Source organism: Ipomoea triloba, chromosome 9, assembly GCF_003576645.1.
Source record: "Ipomoea triloba cultivar NCNSP0323 chromosome 9, ASM357664v1".
In the NCBI taxonomy this organism is placed as follows: domain Eukaryota; kingdom Viridiplantae; phylum Streptophyta; class Magnoliopsida; order Solanales; family Convolvulaceae; genus Ipomoea; species Ipomoea triloba.
The window spans coordinates 8,531,225-8,555,549 of record NC_044924.1 but is presented as its reverse complement, the minus strand read 5'-3'; the positions used below and the strand labels follow the sequence as shown (position 1 = coordinate 8,555,549).

General features: G+C 36.7%; 3 protein-coding genes across 3 annotated transcripts; 2 read left to right on the top strand and 1 right to left on the bottom strand.

The window, feature by feature from the left end:
- The first annotated feature begins 608 nt into the window (after nucleotides 1-608).
- Nucleotides 609-5,094, top strand: LOC116030464 (bZIP transcription factor TGA10). Its single transcript, XM_031272718.1, has 11 exons — nucleotides 609-901; nucleotides 1,013-1,128; nucleotides 1,465-1,541; nucleotides 1,653-1,754; nucleotides 2,025-2,096; nucleotides 2,208-2,267; nucleotides 2,365-2,442; nucleotides 2,685-2,760; nucleotides 3,374-3,645; nucleotides 3,920-4,162; nucleotides 4,748-5,094. Exons 1-11 carry the CDS (start codon nucleotides 648-650, stop codon nucleotides 4,895-4,897), a joined length of 1,500 nt encoding a protein of 499 aa, XP_031128578.1. The 5' UTR covers nucleotides 609-647; the 3' UTR covers nucleotides 4,898-5,094.
- Nucleotides 5,095-8,113: 3,019 nt separating this feature from the next.
- LOC116030564 (FT-interacting protein 1) lies at nucleotides 8,114-11,057 on the bottom strand. Its single transcript, XM_031272855.1, has one exon. It carries the CDS (start codon nucleotides 10,600-10,602, stop codon nucleotides 8,251-8,253), a length of 2,352 nt encoding a protein of 783 aa, XP_031128715.1. The 5' UTR covers nucleotides 10,603-11,057; the 3' UTR covers nucleotides 8,114-8,250.
- An 8,532-nt stretch (nucleotides 11,058-19,589) lies between these two features.
- On the top strand, nucleotides 19,590-21,044 carry LOC116029516. Its single transcript, XM_031271568.1, has one exon. It carries the CDS (start codon nucleotides 19,590-19,592, stop codon nucleotides 21,042-21,044), a length of 1,455 nt encoding a protein of 484 aa, XP_031127428.1.
- The last annotated feature ends 3,281 nt before the right edge of the window (nucleotides 21,045-24,325 follow it).

The following is a 24,325-nucleotide window of genomic DNA, read 5'->3' as shown; positions in this document are numbered from 1 at the left end:
TTTCCCCCTTACATTGAGAGCATTGAAATATGTTGTGCAGCGATTTGAAGAGTCGGGTCTAGAAATATGATGTTGGTTGTTATGCAAGCATAAGGAAATAAAGTTGTGCATATTACTAGCTATAACTTTCAATGTAGTGATAAGCGATTGATCTTGACAATTTGTATTATAATTTTTTTGTCGTAAGTGCTTGATCATGATAAAATATTATATACAAATTATTTCATTAAAAATAATGTAATACAACGTTGTAACCTATGTAACAAAAGTTAATAATATTTTTTAAGTCTTCAATTTTTAAACTAAACTAAAATTGACTAAGATTGGATTAACATTTTGAATTTTAATATTAAATTGTCAACTTTAAAATATTTGATTATATATTTGTCACAGCATTACAAATTTACATTTTTTTTAAATCAATGGATAAATAATAATAATAATAATAATAATAATAATAATAATAATAATAATAATAATTGTACGCCGATTGATTTTCTTCCTTCTAGCCTTTAGTTTTCTATAGATAGAATATAGAGGTAGGATATACTATCCAAATTTTCTTGAAATAGAAAGTCCTAGTCTTATTCTTCTCCTCTTCCTCCCCCCTCTCTCCCTCTCCTCCTGAAACAAAACCCTTCATTTTGATGACTAAAACTGGGATTGATCATCATCAAGAAGACATAGATAGAGAGAGAGAGGTTGAAGTAACCAAATCATATATACTAGCTAGCTATCAAACTCTCTTTGTTGCAGGATACCCTTTTATGGATTCCAACAAAAACAGTTTACAGCAGCAGAATAATCTTCTGCAGGTTTCTTCTGGAATGGTGCAACCGCCATCTTCTTCACCGTCGTCGTCTGCCGTTCACACAGCTCCGGCGTCGGCGTGGGGTTTCATGTAATTATAATAAGTTGTTACTTTTTGAGAATGAAGTTTAATTTTTGTGGGTTTTTTTTCCGATAATTATTTAAGGTTGCTTGATATAATTATATATGTGTGGGGATTCAGAAACAAAGACGGTAACGGAGCTTATGACTTGGGTGAATTAGATCATGCCCTTCTCCTCTACCTTCATAATATTAATGCTCAAGATCAACAACCCTCACTTTTCCAACACCATAAGCGTAAGCTAGCTTCCTTAGCTTAATTATATATATTGCTCTCTCTCTCTTTCTCTTCAATAATCAACAATATTAATTTCTTTTTTTTGTTTTTGTTTTTATTTAGCTATATATAGATATATATGGTCAGATTTGAAAAAAAAAAAAAAAAATCTGTTTTAGCTTGTACTTTCTCCAGTATATATGTAGGTGTATACAGTTTGACTACATACTCCCCATTCATATGAGAAAAATTAAATCTTTATATTTATAAGTTGGAAAATCATATCATGTCTAATTTTGTGTTTCAGAATCATCAGTTTTAATTTATTTTTAATAATTATTACGTTATTTTTGCAGAAAATTCAGAGTTGAAACCACATACTCTGGACATTTTTCCTTCCAAACCCATGCATATCGGTTCTTCATCCGCAAAGGTATTATATATTATATATTTCTGATCTATCTGTTCGTATACACAAATTTAATGTTTTTTTTATGGATTTTAGATGAATTGGTTTTTAATTTTTGAGGTTTGCTATACATAGCCAAATTGTGGATCATCGTCTCAGCCGTCCAAACCAAAAAGCGACGGCGGCGTTAACGTTGTTGCTTCTGCTTCTACTTCTGAACCACTCAAACTTCCTAAGGTACAACATATACATATATTCTCAATTATTTGATTATTATCCTTTTCTTATTAAGAAATGAAGTTCGCACTTCACTTTCAACCCAACTTCCATTATTATTTTACAAATTAAGGTTTGTTTGTGACACTTATAAACAACGTTTGAATTCATCATAATCTGGTACGTGATGTGTGACAATATATATTCGTGAATTTATATATATGTGCAGTAGTTATGAACAGATACTACATTGTAACAGAGTCAGTAATACTCAAAAAAAAATATGTGCAGTGTGAAGAAAGCCATGCGGGTTCGACTTCATCAGGAGCTCAGCAAGATTGTGCAAAAACTCTGGATCCTAAGGTGATCATTTGACTATATATCTCTATCGTTAATTAGTCAAATCGGATGATTAATTAAAATTTAGTTTGATTGAGTATTATTATTATGAGTTTGGATTACATTTTAATACAGGCATTAAGGAGACTTGCTCAAAATAGGGAGGCAGCAAGGAAAAGCAGACTTAGAAAAAAGGCACCATCTGATCATATATTAATTATTTAGTCATCATGTAATCATTATTACCTAATTATGGAAACAATATAATATATAATGCCAACTATTACCGCAGGCATATGTTCAGCAGCTGGAATCATGTAGGATGAAGCTCACTCAATTAGAGCAAGAAATACAACGAGCTTGGGCTCAAGTAATCTCCGTCCTTTCAGAGATTTTTTACAGTATTATTAATACGTATTCGATATAATTATGTAAATCATACTAATTTATTAGGCCAGGTATAGTATTATCAGCACCAATACTAATAGTATTGGTACAATTAAGCATATTATTGTATTTAGTTATATATGTTATGTTATTATTGATGCAATAGAAAAACCCTTACTATTATTTCATATTCTTAATTTAATTATCACTTAAATGCGTGTTTAGGGAATTTATTTTGGTGGAAATTCCATTTTAGGAGGAGAACAAGGCCATCCACTTTCTGTGGCCAACATAAGCTCAGGTACAAAATTTCAGCCTCTACCTACTAACAAATTCAAGTTGCTATATATGCACAATGGCATCTAATGCATAGAATATAATATGATCAATTTCATATGATATGGCATGTCATAGTTCAATATATAATAGTACCTAAAAGTGCTTGAATTGTAGTATTAATTTGAGGTGTACAGGGCAACTACTATATAGTGTGATGACAAATCTGTGGCTCTGTTATTTTTCCAAATTAATAAATGATTCATAGGGATCGAATCGCCGTGGTGGTAGGGGCATTGATTATTTTGACAGAAAACAGATTGATAAAGTATAGAACAAATATTATATTACCTGTTTGTAAAGAATCATGAGTCCATATTATTTGCTCATTTTTAGCAGTGGTATAAAAAAAATTTTGGCTGTAGCCCAGAGTTTCTATTGCCAGACACATACATATATAGATGTCGTATACAGTGCACATGAACATATATGGCAAATTGGTAATTATTAGGGGCAACCAAACTAAGTTGATTGGATTATTTATTGGTAAACACAATGTTACAAGTCCTGACTTCCGACTGGAGCCAAAAATTGTCAATTATTAGTAAGTATAATTGAATTTAATGTACATTGATTAGATGCTGCAATTTTTGACCTGGAGTACGCGAGGTGGCTGGAAGAGCACCACCGGCTGATGACGGAGCTGCGGTGTGCAGTGGAGGAGCATTTGCCGGAGAACGAGATGAGGATGTACGTGGACAGTGCTGTGGCGCATTTTGACGAGATAATCAACCTCAAGAGCATGTTAGCCAAATCCGACGTCTTCCATATCTTTTCCGGCATGTGGAAGACTCCAGCGGAGCGCTGCTTCATGTGGGTCGGAGGTTTCCGCCCCTCCGACCTTCTCAAGGTACATACATTCAACAAACCCTACCTACCTATATACTGTAATCTCTAATAATATACCAGGATTAATCACCTAGCACCAAACCATTACACCAAAAGTTATAACGAGTAACCAAGGTTCAACTTTATTTTCCTATAGACAGTCATTACATTTTTTAAATATTGAGCGCTGGACTTGGCCCTTATCCGCCTCTGCCCAACAAAATAAATACACAGAAACATACAGTTGGTTGATGTTGTTAATAATGTTTAATGATGATGTTTGTACGAACGTACAGATAAGTGTGAATCAGATGGAAGGTGTGACAGAACAGCAACTAGTAGGGTTATATGGACTGCAACAATCTACACAAGAAGCAGAAGAAGCCATATCACGAAGCTTGGAAGCTCTGAATCAGTCTCTCTCAGATTCATTATTGTCCTCTGATACGCTTAGCTTTACTTCCCACATGGGCGACTACATGGCCCAAATGGCTGCCGCCATGGCCAAACTCTCCACCCTCGAGGCTTTCCTTCAACAGGTACCCACACTTAACCTACCTATATATCAATATACCAAACACCAAAATCACAACTAAAATGATTCTTGTCAGCACCTTCTAAATTCCGTTGTACTGAGTTTTCTTAGTACAATTTACTTTTTTTTTTTTTTTATTTTTTGTGAGCAATTATTACACAATACAGAATTGAATTTAGCCAGTGTATAGACTTTGGAATTTGATTTGGTGTCACCAATTAATTTTTGCATGAGTTTGTGGAGAGAAGTCACACCACCAGGTAGGTAGCTAGAATGGGCACGGAATTGTATGTAGAAATGGAGATATGATTCCAATGGAATAGGGAATTGAAATTAAGGAAACACATATCCCTATCCCTATCATCAGCCATGCATGTCTGTCTGTCTGCCATGCAACCTAAATTTCTGTGCCCATAATTCTCATGATGTCATGCAACATCGTCAGTGCTTGACTTCCATGCACTTGCACAACCTTTAATATCATCCATCCCCCTCATTTTTACTTTTTAGATTAACTGTGATATATGGAACAAATTAAATTAATTACATTTTTAGAGTGGAAAATAAGTATGTATTATTGTTTTTGCAGGCTGACAATTTGAGGCACCAAACAGTGCATAGACTCCATCAAATGTTGTTGCCCCGTCAAGCTGCAAGGTGTTTTCTGGCCATTGCTGACTACTTCCATCGTCTCCGAGCTCTCAGCTCTCTCTGGCTAACTCGCCCTAGACAGGATTGAATCACATATATCATATGAGATACCTAATTAATTAAATTACAAATATTTTTTTTTCTTCTATTCACTTTTTTTTTTCCTATTACCTAGCTTGTACATATAATTAAGTAGATAACCAAAGAAAGAAGCTAGCTAATTAATTAGTCAAATTTCAGGCCGATTATCAAATATGAGGAATTTATCATCTATCTATCTCTCTATAAGTGTGTGTTTATATATATACATGCCGTGTGTATATTGATGCATGCATTTATACGTATACATAGTTTTTTTTTTTTTTTTTTTTTTTTTTTTTTTTTTTTTTTTGTAAGTAGACACAAAAATATATAAGAGGAATTTATGGATCATACTTAATTAGTGAATTTGACTAAGTTTAAATTAAAGTGTAAAAGTTGCACTCTCATTATGTCACATGATGAGTAAAACAATACTTGGCCTGGTATCAAGTTTTGGGAAGACTATGATTGGTTGCATACAAAACTTATAGGTGAAAAAGTGACATATTAAATGGGTTAATTAAGGGTTTTTTTTATGAATTGAATATAAAATAATAACTTTTATTGCTTAAGTTGTATTGAGATTTTTTATTTTTTATTTTTTAAAAAAAGGAGTTAAATTACTAATTATTTGATGAGTTAATTGTATAATTTTTTTTTCAATAGTTCACCGCTATTATCCAAAAGAATGTGCTCTTTAAAAAATAGACATATTAAATGGATTAAAAGGGGTTTTTTTTTTTGTCTCTTTATAAACATTTATACAAATTTCAATGCTTGAATTTACACAGTTTTTGAAAAATAACAGCTGGAGCAAGGACTTATTTTATTTGCTTTTTAAGATACAGTCTAACAATCCGTTTGATTCATACTCTATCGTTGGTTGGTGGGACAAATGACAATACAAAGATTTCATAAAGCAGCCTTGAAAAGTCGATATCTAAAAATATTTAAATTCCTTATTTTTAGAAATTGAAATTTCAAAGAAAAAAAATCTCCGGCCACCAACCAAATATAAAAAATAAAAAATAAAAAATGCAGCAAATCATATTGTGCACCTCAGCAAAATAGACATGATATATGTTTATTTTTAGTATATTATAGGTTCATTTTTAATGTACTATGTGTTTATTTTTAGTATGTTTATTATACTTTGATACCTGTCTATTATTAATATTATAAGTCAAAATGAATTTGTAGTATACAAAAACTCAATTTACAATATATTAAAAATGAACTTGTATTAGGAGTTCACCCCTTAACATTTGGGTAATTTCAAAAGTATCCCAGGCTTCCCTTATCTCTAATCGCTTTTTTTCCTTTACTCGGTCGTTTTTCTTTTTAGATTCTCTTTTTGGTTTTTTTTCTCTTTTTGTTTGTTCGTCTGTAGACTCTAAAATCCTGAACCCTTTTCCCGCCGACCAATTTCTAAAAATTCGGTTCAGTTGAACCGGGCGGGGGATAGCAAAAGAAAAAAGTTTTTTTTTTTATCCTGTCAGAAAAAAGGGGGGAATGTGCATTTGCTTGAAACAGTTTCTCAATAACAATTTTACGCCTTTGAGTTATCTTGTTGCATAGACCGCATGGTATAATCTATAAGGCTATAAGCATGGTAAGAATTGCATCAAAAAATTGTCCAGAGAAAAAAAAATTGTAATTTCTACTAACCATACCAGTGCAAGTCTTCATCAATCATTATGCCATGTATCGGACTATAGTGAACCTGAAATAAGATTCATTTTAAATATATTGAAGATTAATTTTTTTAATACATTGAATGTTCATTTTTTGTGTCAAATATGCATGTTGGTATACCAAATAATGAACATTCAGTACACAAAAAATGAGTATTTACTATATTAAAAATGAATATTTATTCGTAATATAGACCGTACTCCATAGCATATATAATTTGCCCGTCTTCATTGGGAAATGTAGCCGGTCACTAGAGAAATTACATGTACTCTATTTTATACTTCCTATGATTTGGCATGCTTTGATTGCTCAATTTAGTAGGGGGTCATGATCTTTATCTATTTATTTTTTTTCTTCCTCTAATCAAATTTGAACACAAATGAGAGTAAAAATTGAAAGTAAGATTTTAAGGGTACATCAAGTATTTTTCCTAGAGAAAAGTTTTAAATCATGAGTGAAAGCTGTAGGCCCAAATAGGCAAATATGTCTTTGGTTTGGGCAATCCTTAATTTGATTCAATTAATGAAAGCCTGTTTAATAATTCCTTCAAAATAAAACCTGTTTACTAAAGCCTGTAAAGATATATTTATTTATGTAATATATTCTCACACTTTGTAATTGAACTCTATTATCATATTTATAATTCATTTATTGTTTTTTCTACATGGTTTTTACTGGACTGATCACAACATAAAACTGGGTTAACGTAGGAGAAATATAGAAATTAGAAAGAAAACGATAGTCCATTTTCGTGCTTGTCAAACGCTCCCTTAGCTTTAATGCTTGTATGCATGTAGTTGCCTTTTGGCGATAAGCACCTCTGCCTCCTCAATTCCACTGCAAACTGTAGGGATTGAAGATCCAAACCCATATCACATCCCTCCCAATGGAAATTCAAGCTCAGTCCTTCTTCGCCTCCTCTGTCTGAACTCAATTATCATCCGTGGCTAGGGCAATGAGAATGGCAGACAAGGACAGTGAAATCTATTCGCAGTGGGAACGATGCAATGCCATGGTGACCTCATGGCCCAATTATAAGGTCTGCTAGTCCTATAATTGCTAACAGTGTTTTATGGTTCTCTCAGGCTGATGCTTTCCAAATTTCCAGTCTCCTTGAAGAAATCAAGGTACCAACACTGTTAATGAATATCATACACATTTTGAAAATGTTATAAATTGCATGGTTTTCCTATGGGACTGGGATATAAACCTAGAGCTACGCAAGGAAGCAAATGATAAGACAGTAAATCAAGTTGGTGTTGCAGATAATCTTAATTTAGGTTTGACTTCATAATAATATGAGAAGTTGCTGCAGATTGTAAAAGGGACAGGCAATGAGAACCAGACCACTACAGCAACTGCTTCCACACACTCTTTGCTAATTTTTCAGTTATCACATGAACGAAGCTGCTAAGGAACAAGGCAAGTGTGTTACCATACTCTCTTCTTCCATAGGTTAGCCCACCTTCCCTCTCCCAAAATACAGTTGTTACATAAACTTGATTCAAAAATTTGTAATAAAGGAGAATTCATTAGTAACTTGAGTGTGGTAAAATTGAAGGCAGAAAATTAGTATTCTTTCAATAACAGAAACAGAGAATTATTGGAAATACATCAGTAGAAATGGGAACAGAAAACATTAGTAACTTTGCTTTATTTTTTGTATCACAGCATGCTATCAGCTCGAGCAGGCAGTCTCCGGAAGAAATTGATGGGTGCCGAAGGCAACTTGCTCCTGAATTTGGGGTGCCTTAGATAATAAAAGCCTGCAATAAGAGCTATCATTTTGAAAGGTGTGACATAAAGAATTACTGCTGTAAAAAGGCAGAAAACTATGAAGAGGCTGGAAGCTCTAGGATCTCTCCAACTCAGCAGAGACTGGAATCTCTCCCCTTGAGTTGCAATGTCCCCAACAACAGTCTGGACTCTTCCTGCCACGCTTCGAAGCCTGTCATATCTCATCTTCACTGTAAACTCTTGTTTGGTTGTGGGGAAAGTGTCAAACTCTTCATCGAGTTCATCGTTATTAGCTGCTTCAGCCCATGATAGTTTTGTGTCCATATGTGGAGGATGTCTTGGCCTAAACCGAAAATTCCATATCCCAATTAGGAACATGTAGAGGAAAATGGTGGGAAGTATGAGTTCTGGATAGCATATGAGTATGCAAAAGAGGACATGGACTAGTATCGTGGTGACTGGATTCTTCCATTTGCAAACTTCCTCAAGCCATTTGCTCATGGAGATCGCGCCTGAGAAGAGCGAAACGATTCTGAAAAAATTGGCTTTGCTTCTCCTCATGCTCCACATGTGGGAATCTACATCCAGCATGTATTCCACAACTTCTCTCCCAAGAGGGGGCTCAGCTCTTGCAAGTCTCACAGCTACAATGTTCATTGCCTGGTACCTTAAGCTGTCCAATTGGTTGACAGTGAAGGGGTGAAGATAATGCATTTTGGGGAGCAAGGGGTGACCGTAGAGATAGATTATATGCGCGAGGGATAAACAAGTGAACCGGAATGCCAATTGGAGTTCGCCCATCTTTTTAAGCCCTGATGGTTGCAGGACTAGAAGAGGGTAAGCCATGGTGTAAATCCTATCCATTTCTAGTGTTGATAGTCTAATCCTTACCTTTCCAATTCTCGAGTCCTTTGCTGGTTTATCACTTCCTCCTAGATGGCAGTTGTCAAAAACTCCTAATGTGATCACTGTACAAGGATCATATACCTCCCATGTGTACTGCTCGTTCCACTTTGGACTCAGGCTGTCGAGTATCGTTCTAGTTCTTACCCATTTCAGGCCATATTTTGCCACACAATAGGCGTCTGTGGTTTTTCGCCCGTCCTTAGTTTTCATCCCTTGAACCCCCTGGGCATTTAGAATTCCAACTTCTAGTATTCCAACTGGCTGCTTCCAGAGCTGTCGAGCAGTAGGCCTTACGTCGCTGATGTACATTGTTGATTCATCTAAGACGTGGTAGCCGCCTTCAAGGCAGCCTCTGAGGTGTAGTCGTGTTGAGAATTTGAGCTCGTGTCTCTTGTCTCCCTCGAGAACTCCAAAGCCATACTTTTCCAAGTTGAACCAGCGAGAATGGACTGTTCTGTGGTCTAATCGCTTCTCGAATGTGTTGAGGGGCAAGGTTAGTCTCCCCACTTGCTCGTCTTTCGAAGAGGTCTTGTTCTCGATTGTGAGCACCAGTTGTTCTTCGAATGGCTCGGCTGCTACGAAGAGCAGGTCTTCGTTCCAGAACGGATTGGTTGTTTTGGTTGGGGATACCTTAGTCTTTAGTATCTGGTTCCCAACTTGAGCCTTGACAAAAGCCTGTGGGGGTTGGCTTTTGTCCTCGGGCTCTACATCTTGTGCTTCGATTACATTGATTCTCAGATACCATAGCTTTGGGGAAACATAGACCTTTGATCTGACACTGTAAACGCCTTCTCCATGAACTGAAGCAGCATCTGCATGCCAAGCATCTGCAAAGGCTTCATCTGCTTGTGTCCCCATCCAAACTGCTAGCATGACTTCTCCTTTTACCTTGCTTTCTCCTCTCCTGTTTTCTAGTCTGTACCACTGAGGTGCCAGGGGGCTATCGGGGGGCACCCTCGTAGGCACTTCGTTCATGTCAAACACCACCTTCCCTAGATAATCGTCTCGTGCTACCATCTCTTTGTCCCTCACTAGGACTTCGAGTACTGAGGACTGAATTTTGTCTTTTGAGAATGCAAAGACTTGTTTCCACTCGGGGTTTATTCTTTTCTCAAAGTGCTTTGTTTTGCCCTTGTAGTTCCCGAGTTTCACCTCCACGTAAGGATCACAGCTTGCTGTGACGGGGTTTAAAGGCAGGTCTCTCGCCTTCTCCACACGAACGTAAAGAAAGTGCATCTGCTCGACAAGATCATAGGTGCTTGTCACTCTGTCACTGGTAAGCCACCCTCCTCCGCCCCGAATCCCTCCATGTGGCCACCGTTCCCCAAGTTGGGGCTTCGTCTCTTTAGCTTTGTAGTCATCTTGGTTGCTCATTCTTGCCAAGCTTTGTAGTATGTTTTTGTTGGAAAATATATAAGCCGAGCTTTTGGAATTCAATGGCAGCTAGTTCAACAGAAGCTAGAATGTTTGAGATGATGAGGTGATTTATTCATAGTTGAACAAATTTGTCACTACAATAGAGCAGTGAAAATGGAGGGTACAATGTTCATAACTTTGACTGTATTTGGTTATATAGACTTCACACCATTAACACTACTTGTTGAAGCTTCAATTGTGAATTGAAGTACAACTGTGGCATATTCCCTACAAAAGAAAAGCTGCAGCTTTTGAGAATCAATTCAGATGCCTCTCTCAACATCTTTCTCTCTTCTCTGAGTTTTGTGGTTTGGCAAAGTGAGCAATATCTGCTTCTGTGCACTCTCATTACACCATGCTGCAGCCTTTTGAGAGATCTTAATTTGACAATCATGAAGTGAATAAAGCCAAGATGTTTAGCACCCTCGATTCGGATTATGATTGTCAAAAGAACATTAAAGCATGCTAAAAGAAACCACAGCCTAGAGAGGGCATCTGCTTTGTTAAAATGCAATAGTCCTAGCTGCAAACTTAGTATAGTTTTATTATTTTTTTTAATTGTTGTTAGCAAAAGTCATGAGATGCCTTTGTTTGTGGTGACAAAGGTGGTCTTTCTGAAATCCAAGGCATTTGGGGCTGTAGATTAACATCATCTCCATACTAGAATATTTCTAGCTTTTAAAGATTCTGGGCTTAGCTTAGTGGCAAACTGCATCATTCTGCTGTGTCCCTCCCATATCCTTTATTCTTCATTCCTAATATACAATATATTGGTAGATTAGCACTGAATTATTTTTTGGGTCATGTTTGTCATTTCACTGAAATAGATGTGTTGATTGCAGGTTTCATTTCATGATCAGAGGCTAAAGAATTGTTAGTGATGGTGCTGAGATTAAAGAAGAGAAAAGGGAAAGTAGTGAGTGTAGAAAGGTTATGGATGGGATGCTCAGATCATGGCTGCAAAAAAAGAAAGAAAATAAAGAAAGAGATGCTTTTATCCTTTATTCTCCATCTTTACTTATTATTCTCCTTTTAACACTTTGTCCTTTGTCAACCTAATCATGCGATATTGGACTTGTTCAATTACTGGAAAATTTTTGTTATTTGAAGTTAACATGTTATGTGTTTTTAATTTATTTACAAGTACATAAACTGTTAATTATAGGTACATAATATGTCAACTGCAAATATATAATTTGAAAGTTAATTTGAACCAAGATCCGCAATGTAAAGCAAACTCTGGTACACGATATAATTTGTCATTTCAATGTGAGATTAGACGGGTGTCATTTGTTATACGGAGTATAACATTTATTGGCCCAACACTGGTGATTTGTTAGGGGGCCGATATCGGTCCACTAATGAGCCTAATTTTCTAACAATTGGACGGGTAACGGGCCTTAAAAAAAACAGGCCTAAACAAATCAAAAGTCATGTCTACAAGTAATACTGTAGGGCCCATTCTGCAAAACTGTTCTTACAGGTACAGTTGTGGGCCAACAACAAAGGTACATGTGTACAACTGTCTTGCAAATGAAATTCAACGTACTCTGCAAGATCCGACAAATGAAGAAATGCAGCTCAGAGACATTATGGCCCATTAGGCCCATTTGACCATCTTAAAGCCCGACAGAAACATCGTGCATCCAGGATATTAATTATCGGGAAATGACATATTTTTGTCACTGTAAGTATGAACTCAGCAATACTTATGTCGTGGACCAGGCAACAACGTTTCAGCTGTTATGATTAACAATCTCGTTTTTTGTGCAGTTTCATTTTTTAAAAATTATGTCTAACGTATCTTTTAATATTAAGTTTTAAATTTCTAAACATATATAAAGCGTTTTAGTTTATAATAAACATTAAATTTTGAGTAACAAAAAATATGCACAATAATAAAGAATTGAATATGCACCTATGACACAACTGAAGGGCTAAATATGTAATTTTCATTATTATTGTTATTATTATTATTATTATTATTATTATTATTATAATAGGGGTTTCAGTAATTTTATTGTGCTAAGTCGTTTTGTTAAGGGCCGGGGTCTCTTCAATCTGTTGGACAATTTTCGGTGGTTGGGCTACACTATAGTTGTCTTCCTGTTCCTTATTCACGCCATGGGCCTAACCTTTTGTATTTTATAATTCCTAGTAATGACAACGTACGTGCAATGTTTTTTTGTACTCCCATTTCTAAAACCACATCTACTTTTTACATTAAAACTTGCAATATCTATTTGAATGTGTATCGTTTAAGCTACCTTTTAACTTATCGATTTAAATCAATAAGGTCAAGTCAATAGATAGCTCTCACGATAAATCAAACTTGAAACTTTATAGCTACAAAATTAATTGTTAGACTAATTTCGCTAGGTTGTCATTGTTACTAAAAAATCTTTAAATTACTACTTCGATGGTGTGCACTGAGTAAACTATGCTCATGTATAATAGTATGTAAATCATACAAGATCATGTATGACGGGTTCAACCGAGAATGTGTTATTAACAATAGAATCAAACTCACGACTTTTTGATACGAGAATCATGTTTCAACAATGAACCACTCTTTTCGGGTTTTAGGTGAGAATTGAATCCCTGGAGTTAACATCATCCAATATCCTACATATTTGTTTCGAATAAATACATTTTCTATACTAAATATTGTTGGTACAAAAAGTATTGTGTTTATGTAAATTGGCATATATTGATCCATGAAAGGAAGAAATAAGTTTTGATGTAATTAACATGCATGCATACATGTGTGGCACAAAAGAAAAGAAGAAGAAATACACATGCAAGGATGAATATGTGGCGCAAAAAAGAAATGAAATGGGAAAATGTAATGCATGCGTACGAAAATGTGTGGAGCATATGAAGAGTGGTTGATGAGTCTGGCAAGTGGCAATCAAAGATTTATTCCTAAAAAACTGTGTGAACCAGATTTTTTCTCTCTCCCATATTCATGCAAAGTGTCTGAACATGGGATGGACTTCCTAAAAACAAGGCTCTACAAACACTATAAAAGGGGAGCCTTGTAATGAGATCAAAGTGAAGTTTCAGGGAGTAACAATTCAAGAGTCAGTGACTACACAAAAGAAACTTCAAATGTTCGGGTCTAGAAACGAGTACTAAATTTGGAGAAGCAGCTCCGCGCAGTACTAGTACACCTTGAGTCGAAATCCAGGTTGGCATACAATTTGTGTAATTGGTAGATTAGCTCAAATTGTATTTAAAATTTTCTTACTGAGTTATTGTATAAGGTTGGCGTTAAAATAGGTGGTAGGCCTAGTTTTGTAAATCGGTTGAACCTTGTACTTGTAAAAACCAGCGGGTTGATCTAGTGGAAAATTTTGGGCGTGGCCCCGCAGATTAGGAGTGTTCTCCGAACTGCGTTATTAAATTGGTGCGTTCATTTTTTTTACATTATATCTATTAGGAGTATTATCAGGAGTAATTGTCTCTTGCCTATTTCCCTAGTTAAATATAGTGTTTATTCGTGGATATTCTGCATTACATATTGACAATTGGTATCAGAGCGTGTGTCGCTTAATTTGCTAGCGAGATCCTAGGGATCCTCGAGAAATTGTTTTGCAGGATGGAAGAAGGTGCATCCATTACACGACCTCCACTGTTAAAGGGAGTCAGTAATTATGCCTACTGGAAGGCTAGAATGAAAGCCTTTGTAAAATCTTTGGACGAGGAATGTTGGGATGCCATTGAAAATGCATGGACTCCGCCCATGATGACGGTCGAGAATGAAGAGAAGAAAAAACCCCTTAGTCAGTGGACATCAGAAGAAAAGAAACGCTCACAAGCAAACAATAGGGCTATGAATGCTATTCATAGTGCACTTGAAGCAAACAATAGGGCTATGAATGCTATTCATAGTGCACTTGGACCAGATCAATTTGTATTGATCTCAGCCACAGATATTGCAAAAGTTGCTTGGGATGCACTGATGAATCATTACGAAGGTACAGGATCTGTCAAAGTCTCAAAACTACAATTGCTCATGACCAAGTATGAAAATCTGAGGATGGAAGAAATTGAAACAGTTTCTGAGTTCAGTGCTAGGGTAAAAAACCTGATAAACAACGCACAAAACTTGGGTGAACCATTTGAGGAAGAAAAAGTGGTTCGAAAAGTTTTGAGATCCTTACCCCCGAGGTTCAAAATGCAAGCTAAAGTTTTGAGATCCTTACCCCCGAGGTTCAAAATGCAAGCTGTTGCTATAAAGCAATCAACAGATCTAAAAACTCTAACGTTAGATGCTTTAATGGGAAATTTGCAGACTTTTGAATTGGAAATGGAGGAGGAAGATAGGTACCTGAACAAGGACAACAAAGGGGTTGCATTTGACGCTATGGTACCTGCAAGAGCTGACTCCGATACAGAAATGAATGATGTCATGGTCATGTTGTCTAAGAAGTTTGGAAAAATGCTCAGAAAAGCTAAAGGACAAGGGAAGCTGAAACCAAATAACAAAGGACCTAGAACTGGAAATACTCAAAGACCAAGAGGTCAAAATCAAGATTTCAAGTCCAAGGGCGTTCAGTGTTATGAATGTGGTGGTTATGGCCATATTGCTGCCGTTCAGTGTTATGAATGTGGTGGTTATGGCCATATTGCTGCAGATTGTGGAAACAACAAAGGTAAGAAATCGTACACACTTACCTGGAGTGATTCTGACGATTCTGACAATGGTGAACCAGTTACCTGGAGTGATTCTGACGATTCTGACAATGGTGAACCAGTAGAACCGCAGACAGGAAACTTTGTTGCATTCCATGGAAATATGTACCACCCTGATGACGTTGAAGAGCGTACAAACTACGAGAAGTTCTTCAAAATCCCAGATTTTGTAGACTACAGTGAAGTAACAAGAGACTCAAATCAGGTGCAGCCTATCACACAAGAGGTAGCTGAGGAGATACAGACCGACGATGAGGATGTTGACCTTGCAGAAGCTTATGAAGAGCTATACAAAAACTGGTACAAGGTAAGTAAGCTGAATCTTAAGTTAATTAAGAATGTTGAGTCTCTAGAATTGGAAAATTCAGCCCTAAAGACCTCTGTAGAAGAACTTAAGATTGATTTAGATACAAAGGTTTCAAATGAACAACACCTGCAAAAAGAAAACTCAACACTAAAATCATCAGTAGAAAAACTTAAGACTGATTTAGATGCAAAAGTTTCAAATGAACTATATATGCACAAGGAATTGGAAAGTTTCAAAAAACGTGTTAGAATGTTGAACACAGGGACCAATAGTCTAAATGAAATTCTTCAGTCCCAAGGGAACAACCATAACAAAGCAGGTCTAGGATTCACAAGCAGGCAGGGAAATCATAAAACCGCATGGGTGCCCGAAATGAAGTCCAAGAGGAACATAGAAGGCATGAGGTACATAAACAGATTTCTTTACAAAAGATGTTTCAGATGCACCATGAAAGGCCATGGTTGGAGAAGCTGCGGACAAATCAAATCACGACAGGTGTGGAGACCAAAACAAATCTGCATGACAACAAAGATCGCAATGACTGCAAGTATGTCCACGTCATGGTACTTTGATAGCGGTTGCTCCCGACATATGACAGGTAATGAAGAATTTTTGAGCAATATAGTTGAGGATTGTGCTGGGCATGTCACATTTGGAGATGGTGAACGAGGTAAAATCATCGGCCGAGGAACCCTAAATGCAGAAGGTATGCCGAAACTCAATGATGTTTACCTAGTAGAAGGGCTAAAAGCAAATCTGATTAGTATTAGTCAACTGTGTGATCAGAATATGCTAGTTAGATTTACTAAAGAAAATTGCAAAGTTTATAATTCTACTACCTGTGTCATGAAAGGGGTCAGAACCACAAACAACTGTTATATGATAAAATCTGTACTTGTGTGCAATAGCTCTTTAACAGATGAAACTGAAATTTGGCACTACAAGCTTGGGCATTTAAACTATCAAGACATGCACAAATTGATGCATTATGAAGCTGTGACAGGAATACCACACCTGAATATCAAGGGAACGACGAATGTTTGTGCACCATGTCAACGCGGCAAGCAAACAAGGGTGTCTCATAAAAGATTAGCAGACATTCCTACAACTCATGCTCTTGAACTCCTTCATATGGATTTGATTGGACCAACTCAGGTAGAAAGTCTCGGAGGAAAGAGGTACGTATTTGTTTGTGTAGATGATTTTTCTAGGTTCACATGGATTGACTTTCTAAGAGAAAAATCAGATACTTTTGGAGCTTTCACAAAACTGTGCTTGCGTTTACAAAATGAAAAAAATAGTTCCATACATAAAATTGTCCGGATAAAAAGTGATCATGGTCGTGAATTTGAAAACTCTGCTTTCAGTAACTTTTGTGATACAACAGGCATTTTGCATGAGTTCTCGGCTCCTAAAACTCCACAACAAAATGGAGTTGTAGAAAGGAAAAATAGGACTCTACAAGAAATGACCAGAGTTATGCTAGTTGCGAAAAACCTATCACAACGATTTTGGGCAGAAGCCATGAATACAGCATGCCATATTACTAACAGAATTTTTATTAGAACAGGTACCAAGAAAACGTCGTATGAGATCTGGAAAGGTAGAACTCCGAACTTAAAATATCTTCATATATTTGGAAGTATCTGTTACATCTTGAATGATAGGGAACCGAGAGGAAAATTTGAAGCTAAGAGTGATGTAGGAATATTTCTTGGATACTCATTGAACAGCAAAGCATATCAGGTATTCAACAAAAGAACAAATGCCATGATGGAATCAGCAAATGTCACAGTTGAAGACGCACTACTGAAACAACAGCAGACAGACGATGATGAGCCTGTGCATACATCAAGCCCACTCGAACAAGAAAAGAACTGTCCACCTCCGGTCGAAGTTACCAAAGCTTCCTCAACTAGAACTCAGAAAAATCATCCTACTGAAAATATCATCGGAGATATGAGCGCTGGAATCAAGACCAGAGACAAAGAAAAGAAAAGTTATCGTGAGATGCTAGGATGTTCCTGCTACATATCTATGATTGAACCAAAGAATGTCAATGAGGCACTAAAAGATGAATTCTGGATCAATGCTATGCAGGACGAGCTAATGCAATTCGAAAGAAATCAAGTATGGGATCTAGTGCCCAAACCTGAGAATGTAAATGTCATTGGTACAAAATGGATTTTCCGGAATAAGTCGGATGAAAACGGGGTTGTGATAAGGAACAAAGCAAGATTAGTTGCTCAAGGTTACAGTCAAATGGAAGGAATTGACTTCGGGGAAACTTTTGCCCCTGTAGCAAGGTTGGAGTCAATTAGACTTCTAATCTCAATTGCTTGCTCAATGCGAATCAAACTGAAACAGATGGATGTCAAGACAGCATTTTTGAATGGATACCTAAAAGAAGATGTATATGTCGCTCAACCAAAGGGATTTGAGGATCCAAAACACCCAGATCATGTCTATAAACTGAAGAAAGCTCTCTATGGGCTAAAGCAAGCTCCAAGAGCCTGGTATGAAAGGTTAACGGAATACCTAGTCCACAAGGGCTACTCCAGAGGCAGTGTAGACAAAACACTGTTCATCAAAAGGTACGGTTCCGATTTAATTATTGCTCAAATCTATGTAGATGACATTGTGTTTGGTTCCACGTCATATAAATATACTGACAATTTTGTCGATATGATGAAAGGAGAATTTGAGATGAGCATGGTGGGTGATTTATCTTACTTTCTAGGCCTCCAAATTAGACAAACAGATAGTGGTATGTTTGTTTCTCAAACTAAATATGCTCAAAATCTTGTAAAGAGATTCGGACTAGACACCAGCAAAAGTGTTCGCACTCCTTTTCCTACTCATATAAAACTTCATCGAGATTACGATGGGAAGTCTGTTGATCCAAGTGCATATAGAAGCATGATTGGCAGTTTACTGTATTTGACAGCTAGTAGACCTGACATAAGTTTTAGCGTTGGTGCATGTGCAAGATATCAAGCGAGTCCGAAGGAATCCCATCTAATCGCAGTCAAAAGAATCATAAAGTATGTTAAAGGTACCTTGGAGCTGGGGATTTGGTACTCAAGCGAATCCAGCACCCAACTAGTTGGTTTTACTGATGCTGACTGGGCAGGTAACATCGATGACAGGAAGAGCACGTCTGGCGGCTGTTTCTTTCTAGGATCAAATCTTATATCTTGGCTAAGCAAGAAACAGAATTCTATCTCGCTGTCTACTGCCGAGGCTGAATACATCGCTGCAGGTAGCAGTTGTGCTCAATTAATATGGATGAAACAAATGCTTACTGATTATGGAATTACACAACAGGTAATCACTCTATACTGTGATAATTCTAGTGCAATAAGCATAACAAAAAATCCAGTTCTTCATTCCAGAACGAAACACATAGATATTCGTTATCATTTCATTCGTGCCCTTGTGGAAGATAATATTGTTTGTTTAGACTTTGTGCCAACAGGGGATCAAATTGCAGACATTTTTACTAAAGCGTTGGACGGAAATAAATTTGAGGAATTACGGCACAAACTTGGGTTGAGTGCGTTGCGATAATTCGTACTTTTAATGTATCTATATGCGTTAGTATTTTTTTTTTATTCGTTTTTATATTTTTTGTTACTTCTTTTCATTATTTATTTTTGTTCTACTTTTTACATGTTTTATAATTATTTTCAGTTCATACTTTCTTTATAATATAACATATGTGTATATATTTTTTTATTTTTTTGGAATTTTTTTTTTTTTTAGTTGGTGTTTACATAAATCTCTAACTAGTTTCCTATTTGAATTCAATTTCCTTATTATTTTCTTTTTCTTCCTTTATTTTCTTTATTGTTCTGTTTTATTTCCGTCTCAGACCTATACGTATTACGCCAGATTCACCGTTATTTTTCTCTCTTCTTCTCCGCATCGCACCCGCGCCATGCCGCCGAAGCGCTCGCAGTCGACCGCCGCCGTCGCTCACCGGACGCGGTCCAAACTCGCTGCCGCTCGGCCAGCTTCGCCGTCGGCCAGTGTTGCTCGGCGCCTGGAGTTCGACGCCATGTCGCCGCACTGCCCTGTCGCCGCCGATGACCGATCATCGTCGCCGCACCCCTCGTCCGCCGGCGATCAGCCCCCATTCTCGTCCTCCGTTGTCGGCCAACCGCAGATGCAACCGTCCGCCCTACGTTCAACTACACCTGTTTGCCGCGGTTCTGTGGCGAATTCTTCGGCCGAAAATAACGACGGCCAACGTCAACCGAAACCGAAACTAACCATTCGGTTACCGCAGTCTGCAGGCAAAGGCCCGTTACGTCCTCCTTCTCCTCCTCAAATATCAACGAGTGAATCATCAGAGTACTCTCCCCTCCAGCCTTTACAACCTCTCTCAGATAATGCCTTCTCTAATTTATTTTACTGTGCTGCATTATCATCCTTCCATCGTTCGTTGTCTGTCAAAAGTTTTATATGCCAGAAGAGGATTGTGATTAGTGATTTTACTGCAAAAACGGGTCTTATTGGTAAATTAAAATCTTGCCAATTGTTTACTTCTGTGGTTACAATTGACCAGTTTGTTAGACCCGTTGTGTATGAGTTTTATGCTAATCTGGCTCCGGAATTGGTCTGTCACAACCGAGTTTATATTCGGGGTCGAATGTTTGAGTTTGGTCCAGCTAGTATAAATCATTACTTTTGGTCTGCTGATTCTGATGATGACTTTGTTGAGGATATGGACCGGATTACTGCCAAGTTGACAGGTGGGGCTAAAACTCGGTGGGTTGCAAAGGATACTATTAAGGCTGTCGACCTCACTACATCCTTCGCACTGCTGCACAAGATTACTTGTACGAATTGGATGCCGACCAAACATCATTCCTATGTCAAGAGGTCCATGGCTGTGCTTCTCTACAAAATTGACCAGGGTGTCAAGTTTAATCTCGGTAAATTGCTCTTTCAGCAGATACTAGCCGCTCGGAATGGTGCAAACAACAGGAAGGAGCTGATTTTACCTAACCTTATTTATGGTATTCTTGTTTCACAGGGATTTCAGAAGCATGATACCGAGGACTATGAGGCTCAATCTTTACCTATTAAAGTAGATCCTCGCCTGTTACATGGGACTCATGTTGATGATCTTGGTGCTCCTGACGATTCCCACCACCAGACTCGGTCCTCATCTGATGGTGCCATAGTCGAGACTATCCACTTTCTTGAAGAAGAGTTGGTTGCCATCCATGACGAGCAAAAGAGACTGGCCTGCCGTCGTGTAAAGATTGACAATATTCTAAAAAGGCTTCGTCGTGACGACGCGGTGAATGTCGATATTCCTTCTGAGGTTGCGTCCTCTTCGGCTTCATCCTCTAATGAAGAATCACCGGCTTCCCCTTCTAGTTGATGGCTAGTCCATGGGTAAATTCTCTCGGTTTTGGTCTTAGTGGATTTAATAATGTTGTTATTTTTTCATGCAGTAGTATATCTGTAGTTGGTGGATAGAACATGTGTCCGACACTCTTTCCCTTTCGCATAACTTGATTTATCCATCACACAATTCGAGCCTTACAATCGTACATTGGTCTACGTGCTCCGAAACAGCAATACTTACACCTTTTGTTTGTGGTTGAAATTGCTTTCTTACTATATGCGCAAACATTTTTCCATATTATTGCTCGCATTGTCTTACCGATGTATCATGTTTTGTTTGGGCTGTACCTAGAAGAGGGCTACCCGCACTTAATATGGTTCCAAATGAACCTGAGAAGAGTTCGGTGTGAAAGCTATCTAGTGTACGTTTCACTTAGAAGAGGGCTACCCGTACTTACTATGGTTCAAAAAGAGCCTGAGAAGAGTCCGGTGTGAAAGCTGTCTAATGTGATATCCTTTTCGCGGCCTCTTTTCTGTACTCCATATCTCCACTTATGCCTCCTAGACCATCTATCCTAAACGTGATCCATTACTACTAGCCCTTGAGATCAATTCTATCTACTTATTACTTATGTATTGCTCGTGATTGAATTCCGACTTTATTATTTCACTAATGTTGTGCTTACGCTGACTTTGGCACTTGTTTATCAAAAGGGGGAGTATACGAAAGGGTAGTGCAAAGCAAGCAAGTCAGGGGGAGTATACAAAGGGGGAGTACAAAGTAAGGGGGAGTCATGTTTGTTTGATCAACATATGCCAAAGGGGGAGATTGTTGGTACAAAAAGTATTGTGTTTATGTAAATTGGCATATATTGATCCATGAAAGGAAGAAATAAGTTTTGATGTAATTAACATGCATGCATACATGTGTGGCACAAAAGAAAAGAAGAAGAAATACACATGCAAGGATGAATATGTGGCACAAAAAGAAATGAAATGGGAAAATGTAATGCATGCGTAAGAAAATGTGTGGAGCATATGAAGAGTGGTTGATGAGTCTGGCAAGTGGCAATCAAAGATTTATTCCTAAAAAACTTTGTGTGAACCAGATTTTTTCTCTCTCCCATATTCATGCAAAGTGTCTGAACATGGGATGGACTTCCTAAAAACAAGGCTCTACAAACACTATAAAAGGGGAGCCTTGTAATGAGATCAAAGTGAAGTTTCAGGGAGTAACAATTCAAGAGTCAGTGACTACACAAAAGAAACTTCAAATGTTCGGGTCTAGAAACGAGTACTAAATTTGGAGAAGCAGCTCCGCGCAGTACTAGTACACCTTGAGTCGAAATCCAGGTTGGCATACAATTTGTGTAATTGGTAGATTAACTCAAATTGTATTTAAAATTTTCTTACTGAGTTATTGTATAAGGTTGGCGTTAAAATAGGTGGTAGGCCTAGTTTTGTAAATCGGTTGAACCTTGTACTTGTAAAAACCAGCGGGTTGATCTAGTGGAAAATTTTGGGCGTGGCCCCGCAGATTAGGAGTGTTCTCCGAACTGCGTTATTAAATTGGTGCGTTCATTTTTTTTACATTATATCTATTAGGAGTATTATCAGGAGTAATTGTCTCTTGCCTATTTCCCTAGTTAAATATAGTGTTTATTCGTGGATATTCTGCATTACATATTGACAAATATATTTTCACTACCTGTATTTAGTGGTGTACCTTTCTTTTTACCAAAGTGGGAGAGACTCATATTCATATTTGCTCACCGAAATAGATAAGTTACTGCAAATGTTTCCATTCTTCTAATACAATTTAACAAGTCATCTAATTTATATGGATACAAATAAAATAAAAATAAAAATAGTAAACTTTGTGTGAGAGTGAGTCGGACTATTTCACATTCTCACGTGAGGCAAACTCTTACAAGATTTTTTTTATAAAAAAAATTTACAAATAAGTTATTAATATTTATCTTTGTAATGATCTTTTATGATATTGGAAACAATGTAGTTATATGTGGTTGCAGGACAAAACGACAAACAAATATCCTGAGTTTCTCGAGGTATCAATCAACATGGAAGTGAGACGTATTAATCACTTGTTATTGATTTATTATGAGAAGCTAATCCTAACGGAAATAAGGATAGTTAACTATGATCATATAAACAATTAATAAAAGCAAGACAAACAAACTGTGAAATGCGAAGAGTGAATTTTTTTGGGTCAAGTATTTAATCACCTAGTGTCAACCTAACACGAAATATTTAGTGTGTTTTAAACAAGTGTGAAAGATTTTATACAAAGGAGAGGAATTATTCCTACAATTCCAACCAAAATAAGCTGGTAAGTGAAATACACTCATTCCCATGATATAGTCATATTCATGATATAAGAACAAACAATCAAGATAAAATCTTTTAACCAATATGTGATCTCTCAATGTGCAATAGTTAAGTACACAATTCTAACTTATGTCCTAACTGCTATCAATACATAATTATAGCAAGAAAACATGCAATTTAGGCATTTAATTACAAGCATAATTAATATAAACCACAATATAATTGCAATGCAAGGTGTGTGTGTGTGTATATATATATATATATATATATATATATATATATATATATATATATTATTAAGGAAGTGAAGAACTAAGCACTCATAAACACTTATTACTCAAAAATTCTAAAGTAACCTTAGCCAATCATGTCTAACATTGTCTCCATTATACAAGTGTCAATAAAAATACAAGAAACAAAGAAAGTAAAGAAAAATGGAAGAGATTCTACAGAAATGATGTTTTCCCAAACGTTTTCTTGATCTCTCTGTGTGACTTAAAGCTTCCAAATCTCTCTTTTTCAACCTTGGTGTGATTCTCCTCTCCAAAAGGTGTGTGAATCCCTCATTTCCAAATTTGAAAAATATAAAACACTTGTCCCATACCCATCTATAAACCTAATTTTCCACTTTAATTTATACGGGTGGAAATGGAAACGGAGAAAGGAGAACTCACTTGTGAACTTTTTGTATCTTATATAAAATGATATGAAACGGATAAAGTTTTATACTATAAATAAATATAATTTTCACGTGCTAGAAATATTCAATATTATATTATTAAAGTTTTAAATTTTAAATATAATTGTCCGAACATTTTCAATATTAATAAATAATAATAATAATAATGCCCTTAATTTTGATTAGAGCTGGACAGGGATTAGGACATGTTTGACACATGCGTAGACATAAGTGTCCGACACTTTTTTTTTTTTTTTCTCAAAAAAAAAAAAAAAAAAAAAAAAAAG